Genomic DNA, 12,920 nt, shown 5'->3' with positions numbered 1-12,920 from the left:
TGGAGTGCTGGTAATATATGGGATTTAAGTAGTTTAGATAGTGTATCCACGTTTCCTCTTGGGCCTAGATTTAGAAAGATGTCATGGAATGTACTCTGCACTGTGACTATGACTGGATTGATGAATTTGAAGCAAATGAGTTTAATATGTTGCTTAGGGCCATATGTATCAAGCCAAATTGGCTTCGCAAACGCCGAAATTCGCAGAATTTCGGCGTTTGTGAATGAAATTTGGACTAATAGTATGTATCAAGGAAATCTGCTTGAAAAATAAGTCATCGCAAAATTGGCGTATCCTTATTCTGCGATTGCATTTAAGGAATCGCAAATTTGGCGATTCCTTAAATGCAATATAAGAAGCCAAAAAAAATTGCAAATTGGCCTTAAGGAATCGCAAATTACCACCAACTTCTAGTTGGTGGTAAGTTGCAAATTCCTTTAAAAATGAATATTTTTGCATTTATCAAAGTGCCATGTGACGCACATACATGCCCTGAGGGCATTTATGTGCGTCACATGTGCACCCATGCATATTTCAGGGGTGCAACAGGGTGTCCTTTGGACACCCCTGCACCCTTGAAAATATTCTCAATTTGCGATTAGCAAATTGCGATTAGCAAATTTCCCCTTCATTCCTATGGGCCTCCTGGCCTATAGAAATGAATGGGAAAGTATTCCTTAATTGCGAATTCGCAATTTGCGAAATCGCAATTAAGGAATATCAAGAAATCGCTGAAAAATTGCGATTTTCTTGATACATAGCAATTAGCGATTCTGAAATTGCAATTTCTTATAAATAGCTATTACAGAATCGCTAATTGCTACCTCTTTATACAGAAGGCCTTGAAACTTGAATAAAGTTCTAATGATACTGAAAATCCCACTTCATATGTAAGCAAAACTATAATATGACAGAGTTTTTGAAGACCTATTGGTAAACTAAACAATATGCAGATTTAACATCTACTTAAAGTATTCTTCTCTTATTTAAGACTTCAATTAGTTTTCCTATTAGAAAATGATAAAAGTGTCGCTCTTGTTAAGGGGAAAGATATGTTGTGGGGTATTTATATTTATAGAGGTTGACCTTCAGTAGCCAATGTTTGTTGAACACTGGTGTTGATGTGTTCTTGGAATGTTTCCTGGTGGTCTCAAATGCTTTTGTTTTTATTATGCCAGCAATGCCCTTAGCAATAGCTCCTCCTACTCATACATCTATGAACAGCTAAATCGCAATCATTTCTTCTCAAAATTCACCAGTTCATTTTTGTAATGTTTTTTAGTGAGAGACGACTTCATCATGCATCTGCCTCTTGTGCTCCCTGTGATCTTGTGCAGCCTCACCCTGGGGAATGCAGAGGTTATAAAGAACGCATTTAAAGATGGCTGCCCTCAGTTTTTCTACAAAAAGACAGAGCCCTCAGGAATTGTACCTACAAATGCAGCTCGGATTTGCCAACGCTTCAAGAATAAGTATCAATTTGCCACCATGTATGACCCTGCTCTCCGCATTCCACTCTACTCTGCCTACATCTACGAACCAGGGAAGACTGATAGAGCTGACTGGATGATAGAGCCGCAGGTATGTACCATCTCTGGGTAGAGGGGGGGGGGGGGGGGGGGTGGATGCTAAAGGGAGGGCAAACAGATGATAAAAAATGAGGGGAGGGGTGGAGAGGAGTGACCGGATGATAGAGCCGCAGGTATGTACCATCTCTGGGGAGGGGGGGATGAATGCTAAAGGGAGGGGCGGACAGATGAACAAAGATGAGGGGAGGGGTGGAGAGGACTGACTGGAGGATAGAGCCGCAGGTATGTACCATCCCTGGGGAGGGGGGTGGATGCTAAAGGGAGGGGCGCACAGATGATAAATGACCTGGGGAGGGGAGGGGTGGAGAGGAGTGACTGGATGATAGAGCCCTGGGTATGTACCATCTCTGGGTAGAGGGAGGGTGGATGCTAAAGGGACGGCAGACAGATGATAAAAGATGAGGGGAGGAGTGGAGAGGAGTGACCGAATGATAGAGTCCCAGGTATGTACCATCTCTGGGGGGGGGGGGGGGGGGGGTGGATGCTAAAGTGAGGGGCGCACAGATGATAAAAGATGAGGAGAGGAGTGGAGAGGACAGACTGTATGATAGAGCCTCAGGTATGTACCATCTCTGGGGAGAGTGGGGGTGGATGCTGAAGGGAGGGGCAGACAGATGATAAAAGATGAGGGGAGGAGTGGAGAGGAGTGACCGGATGATAGAGCCCCGGGTATGTACCATCTCTGGGGAGGGGGGGGGTGGATGCTAAAGGGAGGGCGGACAGATGATAAAAGATGAGGGGAGGGGTGGAGAGGACAGACTGGATGATAGAGCCCCGGGTATGTACCATCTCTGGGGAGAGGGGGGGTGGATGCTAAAGGGAGGGCGGACAGATGATAAAAGATGAGGGGAGGAGTGGAGTGGCCTGACTGGATGATAGAGCCCCAGGTATGTACCATCTCTGGGGAGGGGGGGGGTGGATGCTAAAGGGAGGGGCAGACAGATGATAAAAGATGAGGGGAGGAGTGGAGTGGCCTGACTGGATGATAGAGCCCCAGGTATGTACCATCTCTGGGGAGAGGGGGGGTGGATGCTAAAGGGAGGGCGGACAGATGATAAAAGATGAGGTATGGGGTGGAGAGGACTGACTGTATGATAGAGCCCCGGGTATGTACCATCTCTGGGGAGAGGGGGGTGGATGCTAAAGGGAGGGCGGACAGATGATAAAAGATGAGGTATGGGGTGGAGAGGACTGACTGGATGATAGAGCCCCGGGTATGTACCATCTCTGGGTAGAGGGGGGGGTGGATGCTAAAGGGAGGGCAAACAGATGATAAAAAATGAGGGGAGGGGTGGAGAGGAGTGACCGGATGATAGAGCCGCAGGTATGTACCATCTCTGGGGAGGGGGGGATGAATGCTAAAGGGAGGGGCGGACAGATGAACAAAGATGAGGGGAGGGGTGGAGAGGACTGACTGGAGGATAGAGCCGCAGGTATGTACCATCCCTGGGGAGGGGGGTGGATGCTAAAGGGAGGGGCGCACAGATGATAAATGACCTGGGGAGGGGAGGGGTGGAGAGGAGTGACTGGATGATAGAGCCCTGGGTATGTACCATCTCTGGGTAGAGGGAGGGTGGATGCTAAAGGGACGGCGGACAGATGATAAAAGATGAGGGGAGGAGTGGAGAGGAGTGACCGAATGATAGAGTCCCAGGTATGTACCATCTCTGGGGGGGGGGGGGGTGGATGCTAAAGTGAGGGGCGCACAGATGATAAAAGATGAGGAGAGGAGTGGAGAGGACAGACTGTATGATAGAGCCTCAGGTATGTACCATCTCTGGGGAGAGTGGGGGTGGATGCTGAAGGGAGGGGCAGACAGATGATAAAAGATGAGGGGAGGAGTGGAGAGGAGTGACCGGATGATAGATCCCCGGGTATGTACCATCTCTGGGGAGGGGGGGGGTGGATGCTAAAGGGAGGGCGGACAGATGATAAAAGATGAGGGGAGGGGTGGAGAGGACAGACTGGATGATAGAGCCCCGGGTATGTACCATCTCTGGGGAGAGGGGGGGTGGATGCTAAAGGGAGGGCGGACAGATGATAAAAGATGAGGGGAGGAGTGGAGTGGCCTGACTGGATGATAGAGCCCCAGGTATGTACCATCTCTGGGGAGGGGGGGGGGGGGGTGGATGCTAAAGGGAGGGGCAGACAGATGATAAAAGATGAGGGGAGGAGTGGAGTGGCCTGACTGGATGATAGAGCCCCAGGTATGTACCATCTCTGGGGAGAGGGGGGTGGATGCTAAAGGGAGGGCGGACAGATGATAAAAGATGAGGTATGGGGTGGAGAGGACTGACTGTATGATAGAGCCCCGGGTATGTACCATCTCTGGGGAGAGGGGGGGTGGATGCTAAAGGGAGGGCGGACAGATGATAAAAGATGAGGTATGGGGTGGAGAGGACTGACTGGATGATAGAGCCCCGGGTATGTACCATCTCTGGGGAGGGGTGGGTGGATGCTAAATGGAGGGCGGACAGATGATAAAAGACCTGGGGAGGGGAGGGGTGGAGAGGACTGACTGGATGATAGAGCCCCGGGTATGTACCATCTCTGGGGAAGGGGGGATGGATGCTAAAGGGAGGGGCGGACAGATGATAAAAGATGAGGGGAGGGGTGGAGAGGACTGACTGGATGATAGAGACCCGGGTATGTACCATCTCTGGGGGGGGAGTGGATGCTAAAGGGAGGTGCGGACAGATGATAAAAGATGAGGGGAGGGGTGGAGAGGACTGACTGGATGATAGAGACCCAGGCATGTACCCTCTCTGGGGAGTGGGGGGTGGATGCTAAAGGGAGGGGCGCACATATGATAAATGACCTGGGGAGGGGAGGGGTGGAGAGGAGTAACTGGTTGATAGAGCCCCAGGTATGTACCATCTCTGGGAAGAGGGGGGGTGGATGCTAAAGGGAGGGCGGACAGATGATAAAAGATGAGGAGAGAAGTGGAGAGGACAGACTGTATGATAGAGCCTCAGGTATGTACCATCTCTGAGGAAGGGGGGATGGACGCTAAAGGGAGGGGCGCACAGATGATAAAAGATGAGGGGAGGGGTGGAGAGGACTGACTGGATGATAGAGTCCCAGGTATGTACCATCTCTGGGGGGGAGTGGATGCTAAAGGAAGGTGCGGACAGATGATAAATGACCTGGGGAGGGGAGGGGTGGAGAGGAGTGACTGGATAATAGAGACCCGGGTATGTGCCATCTCTGGGGAGGGGGGTTGGATGCTAAAGGGAGGGCGGACAGATGATAAAAGATGAGGGGAAGAGTGGAGAGGACTGACTGGATGATAGAGTCCCAGGTATGTACCATCTCTGGGGGGGCGGGGGGTGGATGCTGAAGTGAGGGGCGCACAGATGATAAAAGATGAGGAGAGGAGTGGAGAGGACAGACTGTATGATAGAGCCTCAGGTATGTACCATCTCTGGGGAGAGTGGGGGTGGATGCTGAAGGGAGGGGCAGACAGATGATAAAAGATGAGGGGAGGAGTGGAGAGGAGTGACCGGATGATATAGCCCCAGGTATGTACCATCTCTGGGGAGGGGGGGGGTGGATGCTAAAGGGAGGGCGGACAGATGATAAAAGATGAGGGGAGGGGTGGAGAGGACAGACTGGATGATATGGCCGCAGGTATGTACCATCTCTGGGGAGGGGGAGTGATGCTAAAGGGAGGGGCAGACAGATGATAAAAGATGAGGGGAGGGGTGGAGAGGACAGACTGTATGATAGAGCCCCGGGTATGTACCATCTCTGGGGAGAGGGGGGGTGGATGCTAAAGGGAGGGCGGACAGGTGATAAAAGATGAGGGGAGGGGTGGAGAGGACAGACTGTATGATAGAGCCCCGGGTATGTACCATCTCTGGGGAGAGGGGGGGTGGATGCTAAAGGGAGGGGCAGACAGATGATAAAAGATGAGGGGAGGGGTGGAGAGGACAGACTGTATGATAGAGCCCCGGGTATGTACCATCTCTGGGGAGAGGGGGGGTGGATGCTAAAGGGAGGGCGGACAGGTGATAAAAGATGAGGGGAGGGGTGGAGAGGACAGACTGTATGATAGAGCCCCGGGTATGTACCATCTCTGGGGAGAGGGGGGGTGGATGCTAAAGGGAGGGCGGACAAATGATAAAAGATGAGGTGTGGGGTGGAGAGGACTGACTGGATGATAGAGCCCCGGGTATGTACCATCTCTGGGGAGGGGTGGGTGGATGCTAAATGGAGGGCGGACAGATGATAAAAGACCTGGGGAGGGGAGGGGTGGAGAGGACTGACTGGATGATAGAGCCCCGGGTATGTACCATCTCTGGGGAGGGGGTGGTGCTAAAGGGAGGGCGGACAGATGATAAAAGATGGGAGGAGGAGGAGGTAGTTCTGACTGGATGATAGAGCCCCGCTTATGACCCATCTCTTGGGGGGGCATTGATCCTAAAGGGAGGGGCGTACAGATGAGGAGAGGGTTGGAGAGGGCTGACTGGATGATAGAGTCCCAGGTATGTGCCATCTCTGGGGAGGGGGTGGTTGCTGAAGGGAGGGGTGGAGAGGTAATGGAACATGAGGGTAGGAGGGGGTAGGAGTGAACGATTGCTGGAGCCGCTGGTGTGGCCAATCTCTGGGGAGTGGAAAGAGAGGGGAGGGTATGGAAGATATGGGACGAGGAGGAGGGATGAAGAATGGGGAGGGGAGGAGAGGAGAGGACTGGATGATGGAGCCATAGGTATGTGTCTCTGGTTATCTATCTGGGCGGTTTGCCGGGCCAGACTCTGGTAGCTCCATTGATACAGGACATTCTATGGACTTGTGTGAATCCTTACAGCCCTTCACCTGCAGGACTTAGGCACACACTTTCCACTCTGGTGTTTAACTTGAGTTGTATCTCCCCTGCCAAATATCGCCTATCACAATATTGTGAAGGTAGGAGTATGTAGGTGCTGTTCTCAATTCTGCATCTATGTACCATGACCATGTACATACCGTCAAGGTACAGACATGTAGAGGGAATTATAGTAAACCTATCCTTACTTCTACATACTTACCTTCACTGTATTCTAGCATTTAAATCTCGATACTCTGGTAGTAAACTTTCATTTGTAATTGATTTAAAATACCTAAACAATAATCACAATAAAAAATCACTGTGTTGACAACCTCTAAAAAATATATGGGCTTGGTTTTATACCAGGTTTATTAATTACACCTATTTGTTTTAAATTGTTTCTCTTAGGGGCATATTATCAAGACAGGCGATAACATTTTATCGCCTGTCTTGATAATGTGCCCCTTAGAGGCATATTAGCAAGGGCAATATCGTCGCTTTAGCTGGACTAATTCCCGCTAAAGTGGCGATAATTTCATCGCCCTATTAGCAAGTTGTCGCTAACAGCAGTTAGCGACAGCTTTAAGGTGATAGCTACCAGTTTGGGACCCACTTTGCATGTCAGCGATATTTATCACTAATGACATGCAAAGTGGGCGTGCCCAACCTGTTAGCGACTGAAAACAGTCGCTAACACAGCTAACGCCTATTAGCAAGGCAGGCTGTGCGATTAAAAAAATCGCTCTAATCCCGAATATCGCCAGAACCGAACGCCTGCTCAGACCATGACTTAACCTGTATATCCAATGGGAGGTGGATATTCAGGTTAAGTCCCCATTAGCGTTAATGCCTGAATATCGCTGGATTTCCAGCAATATTCACGCATTGAGCCGCTATCGGCGGATATTTTATCGCATTAGAGATAAGCGTTGCTAATAGCACGTTATCTCTGCGATAATATCCGGCGATAGGCGGCAATAAAAAAAAGCGATAAATATAGCTATTTGTTGCTAATATGCCCCTTCGTTTTTAGGAAGTTACTATGAACTAGGATTAAACAATTCAGAAAAATGTTCGAAATGATTGCTACAGATTCTTAGCAAAACAAACCCTAAGACATAGTAACCTCTATACCATCGCGCACAGCATGAAGGAACCTGTCCCTTTCATAAAATTCCAGTTAAAACCAATAAATCTGATAAATATATTGATGCTGGCATTCACATTGAATTTTTTTTTTTTACAAAATGGGGTTATTGATTGGAGCTTGGGGGTGGAAACCCTTCTCAAGTAACAACCGCAATCCTTGTCTGGGTGACCCTGAAAGGTCAATAAATTCACCTAAGCTTAACCCCCTGGTAGACTGGCTCAAATGCAGTCCAGCTTAACTTAGAGGCAAGTGTAAAGTATTTATGCAGCACACAAACAGTAATAAATAAAGTGAAAACACAACCCAATTAAAATCCCATGCTAATTTACAAAACTATAGTATATTTTAAGAAACAAAATGACATTAGAAAGACAAAAATCCAATTAGTAGAACCGTAGATATGCATTGTCAAAGTTTCAGGTTAAAACAGCACCTAAAAGCCACTCAGGGTCATCTGGTCATGCGAGACCGGGGGAAAGTCACAGGTTCAGGTCGACCATGATGCAGCGCAGGCCAGATCCAGGGACAAGGTTACGTTCTCAAAGTCTGACACAAAGAGTTCTGTGGGCGCTGGAGGCAGCCGCAAGGAGCAGGGAGAGCATGGCGGCGGATCCCCGCTGCAAAGCAAGGAGCTGATCGGGAGCCGCGGACGGTCGTCACTAGAGGTTTTCCTTGGCGGGCACGGTGGGTTGTGACTGCTGTAATTCATAGTGCAGATCTTGCATTGCCGTCCTCACTTGTAGTCACTTTTTTGCAAAACTTGGGTTCATCAGAGCCTCACGTGGGCAGACAGTGCGCGGATGGGCCAGTTTGTGGTCGTGAAACCCGCCCAACTTCAAGCTTTCTACTTTTCTTTACAGGAGGAGCTCAACTGATGCCAGCCAAGGGTCCATGACCTGGGGTGGGACCTCTTGGGAATCAGGAATCCATTACAACAGAGGCCAGCATGCTTCAGGCATGTCCAGTTGCAGGTCCAGTTGCAGCAGGTCAGCTGGGCAGTTTCAGGGAGGCCTCTAGAACTTGTTATGTCCCTATAGCTCAGACAGGAGGTCTGCCAGCTTACTATAGGAGTCACTCTGGTACCCTGGGATGAAGGGAGCAGGTCCAGTCTTCCATCTCAGAGAGCAGGCCTCAAGCAGCAGGGCAGGCCTCCTGGGAATAAGGCAGGGCGCAAGCAGCAGGGCAGGCCTCTGGGGAACAAGGCAGGCCGCAAGCAGCAGGGCTGGCCTCTGGGGAACAAGGCAGGCCTCAAGCAGAAGGCAGGCCTCCAGGGAACAAGGCTGGCCGCAAGCAGCAGGGCAGGCGTCCTGGGAACAAGGCAGGCCTCAGGGGAACACGGCAGGCCTCTGCGGAACAAGACAGGCTGCAAGCAGCAGGACAGGCCTCTGGGGAACAAGGCAGGCCGCAAGCAGCAGTACAGGCCTCTGGGGAGCAAAGTAGGCCTCTGGGGATCAAGGCAGGCCGCAAGCAGCAGGGCAGGCCTCTGGGGAACAAGGCAGGCTGTAAGCAGCAGGGCAGGCCTCTGGGGAACACGGCAGGCTGCAAGCAGCAGGGCAGGCCTCTGGGAAATAAGGCAGGCCTCTAGGGAACAAGGCAGGCTGCAAGCAGCAGGGCAGGCCTCTGGGGAACAAGGCAGGGCACAAGCTGCAGGACAGGCCTCTGGGGAACAAAGCAGGCCTTTGGGGAACAAGGCAGGCCGCAAGTAGCAGGGCAGGCCTCTGGGGAACAAGGCAGGCCGCAAGCAGCAGGGCAGGCCTCTGGGGAACAAGGCAGGCCGCAAGCAGCAGGCAGGCCTCCAGGGAACAAGGCTGGCATCAAGCAGCAGGCCAGGTCTGTGGGGAACAAAGCAATCCTTAGGAGGAAAGACAGTCCATCTTCTGTAATGTCTTTAGTTTCAAGAGTGTATTGAAGAGTTGTTCAGGCGATCCATCATTTATACCTGGTCCCAGACTTTGTGTGTGGGGCGAGCACCTTGTCCTATCACCAGATCTGATTCTGGAAAGTTTTTTCTTCCCCATGTACAGGCTCCACACTGTCTAGGGCGACAATAGGCGGGTGTCAGAGGAATATATCTCATTACAACGTGCGCAAGGTATTACATCACGTGCTTTTATAACGCAGTACCATTACATCGCAAGTCATTACAACGACTTGCTCTAGATGGCGCGCTGGACTTAATTGTATAATTTACTATTCCAACTCCCGTGTGTGCAACAGTAGGGAAGGTGTTGGAATAGTAAATTATATTATTCCTTAGTTCAGAGTGCCACCTAGAGCAAGTCGTAACGACTTGTGTTGTAATGGTGCTGCATTGTAACGGTAACGCGATGTAATGACCGCGGTGTAAAGGTTGTTTCCCATGTCAGAGTCTTTTGAGGGTGCTTGAAGGTGCTTGAACAAATGGGGCAGGGCACAGCTCTGCCCCCAGCCATCCTGCTTACATCCAGTCCCCTTTGTCAGCACCCACTTCTCAACCTACTTCAGCCAAACAGGAACTCCGTCAATGGTTTTGCGGTGTTTCTGTCGGTGTTTCAATAGCAACTAGACGCCACAGCTGTAGCGAGTTCAGCGGAAGGCGACAATTGTAGCAAAGCTTATATTTTTGGGTGTTAAGATCATTGGGATGAACTAAAAGAATATATTTAAACGCAACTTCAATGCTAGGGCAGTTAGCATTAAGATGCGTTTCAGGGCAGTTTTTGGGGTCAATTTAGGTGAGCGTTTTAACCATATATTAAGCAACCGATGCATCTGCGTAGAGTGTCGTATAATCAGTGGGTTCACAGATTATCATATGTGGACATTTGCTCTGTTGTTGAGTGAAATCATAGCGGGATGTGGTATTCAAGGCCACTGCTCAAGGGCGGTAATGGGATGCAGACCAGGAAAACAAGGTGGGTAGTGGTGAGCGACATATTGGCATCATATAGACCTGTGTTGGTGGGTCTTGGAGGTTGTATAGGTGTTATAAGGGGCACTATCATGAACCGTATGTAGCTCATGATTTGTATGTGTTCATGCCCAGGCGGTTTGAAATTTCAAACGACTGAGACTGTTCCAAGGTGTATTATCATTTAATGGTCGGTGTGGGTCGAGAGGCGGTATATCCAACGCTGTTCTTTAGCCAATAGGATTTTGTTGTTATTGTTGGTGTGATAAGGCATGTGTTCAATCACTGTCCAGGACATATCGTTGGGGGTATGTCCTTCTTGTAGGTAGTGGTCCATAAGTTTGCTGTGCGTCTTCTTGTAGCACATGGTGCTTCGGGGCTCTACAATTCTTGTCCTCACTTTCCTGGTTGTCATGCCTACGTACCTGAGTTTGCAAGGACACTCAATGAGATATATTAGGTTGGTTGAATTGCAGTTTGTATGCAGATAGCAGCCATGATAGTACAGCAGCCAAGACTGATGGCGTCCCCTCCCTGTTCACTCCAGTCCACTTTAATGATCATTCTTTCATGAGCTCCAACTAGGTCTGATGGATGATAGGATGTGGTATCATGATGCCTGACCTGTTTAAAAGGGTAAAAGGGTCCTAGGAAGCCTGTGAGATATCTTATAGGGTGGTAGAGGAGAAGCTGTTGCACTACACACATATAACACACTAAGTAATGCACGCACACCATGGTTAGAGGAGGTGCCTTAATGCCAACACAGGTGATTGTGCACTTTACAAATACACATAACGAGAGAACTTACTCTCTTAAAGAAATTCATGAAATCAGTGGCATGGTCAAGGAGCATTATCACCTCAATTTATGGACAATTTAAGCATATATGGTTGTACTGCCAACCCATAAGACCCTACAGGGAAGAATCCTTGCAGCTATGACAGCATATTGGGCTACCTTATGCACAACAACATGACTTTCTTGCCATTGCGTATACGATCGCGACCTTAACTGTTCACTCCATATTGAAACGAGTCTTGCATACCTGGGGTCGATGTGAATGTAATAAGAGAAGAAACGTGCCATTTGTCAAAGGAGGCTGAGTGAGGGGATTCTAGCCTCTGCATTTCCAAGGTACATGTTCTGGAAAGCCTCTCCATTATGGATATACATGTCCCTCAAACCCAAGGCAGTTAACAGGTTCCAAAGACATTTCAAGAAAGCATTTAAGCAAGCCTCTCCCTGTGTACAATCTGACCAGAGTGCCACGTACGGTTGGTGTTTCTGAAGTGTGAATCTGGCTGGCTAACAATGTGGCGCTGTACAGAGGCCGGGCCTCGGTAGAGAGCCTGCACCATCTCATCTGGCACCGTCTGAGCGCCTCATCTGGTGTGCGCCTCCAGTTTCTGTTAGCTTGGCAGAAAGGGGGCTTGGTGTAGAGAGTCTTGCAGCGAATGTTTAAGAAACCCAAGCTTGCGAGGAGAGCCGGTGAAGACCCTCTAGCACAAAGGTGACATGGTGGGATTCCTTCAGCCCCTTGGTGAGCCGCCCTGCTGGGTTAAGGATACAACTCAGGGGAGCGAGTGGTCCCTGGGATGCCGCTGAGCGGGGTCCTGTCTCCATCTATGCCAGGGAGGACTGGGGCTTGAGCTATGTCCTGAAGTCTTCACCAGAAGAGGTTGAAATCCCCTGTCCAGATCATGTCCCTCTCAGCAAAATCAGTTTATTTGCATAGTTCATTAAAACTAGTGCAGATTAAAACAAGAAAGAACAACACACATTTTAAGACCGGAGTAAAACAAATGTAACTTTTACATAATTATTTAAATGTTGCATGAAAAGGAATCCTACAGTCGTACTAGTGTTAAAAATCCGTACCCGGCTGCCTCTGTGCCACTGAAGGTGTGTGTTTGGTGTTACCTCGTGGCCTCCCCAGTGCTTGTCCGCAACCCCTGAGGCTGCCCTCCAAAACTGCTTTACACACCTGTAATTGGCACGACTTCGAGTGCACCCTGGTTCCATTGCTTAACACTGGGCACCCGAGTCTGAATCCGACCTCTGTACCCGGCTGTCCCCGTGCCGCTGGTAGTGCAGTATTTAAAAAAATATATTTTTATTGACCTTGCAGATGCATTACATACATCATCAGTCAACTGTAGCAGTCATAACATGTAGAAATTCAACAAGCATTGGCATAGCCAATAGGTCTTGCCTTTGGGACCTTATTTGTTTAGCCATGCAATAGTTGTTGTTGAACCAAGGATATTGTGCTGCATAACTAAATACTTAGAAGGTCCCAAAAGCCAGACCTATTGGCTATGCCAATGCTTGTTATAATTAGCAATGAAATTATGTCTGTAGAATACTTTTTATGTGGGTATTTTATCAGAGAAATAAAGTTTGATTGATTGATTGACTGTGAACGTTTGGCTAGTAGAGTTTGCTGTAACATTTTATTGAACACCGCTGTCTCCACAC

The 12,920-nt window shown here is 49.3% G+C and overlaps 1 protein-coding gene across 2 annotated transcripts in view; it reads left to right on the top strand.

The window, feature by feature from the left end:
* The window catches only part of LOC147666163 (endonuclease domain-containing 1 protein-like), a 57,677-nt gene that overhangs the window by 22,126 nt on the left and 22,631 nt on the right, over nucleotides 1-12,920 (top strand). For both annotated transcript variants that reach the window (XM_086949254.1, XM_086949255.1), the window contains exon 2: nucleotides 1,283-1,581. In XM_086949254.1, the coding sequence (XP_086805380.1) occupies nucleotides 1,300-1,581 (282 nt within the window). In that variant the 5' untranslated portion in view covers nucleotides 1,283-1,299. The remainder of the gene's footprint in view (nucleotides 1-1,282; nucleotides 1,582-12,920) is intronic.

The sequence above is a fragment of the Lissotriton vulgaris genome, unplaced genomic scaffold (genome assembly GCF_964263255.1).
Source record: "Lissotriton vulgaris unplaced genomic scaffold, aLisVul1.2 SCAFFOLD_3016, whole genome shotgun sequence".
NCBI classification, from domain to species: Eukaryota; Metazoa; Chordata; class Amphibia; order Caudata; family Salamandridae; genus Lissotriton; species Lissotriton vulgaris.
The sequence above is the reverse complement of the archived record's forward strand: the minus strand, read 5'-3'. Positions and strand labels throughout refer to the sequence as shown.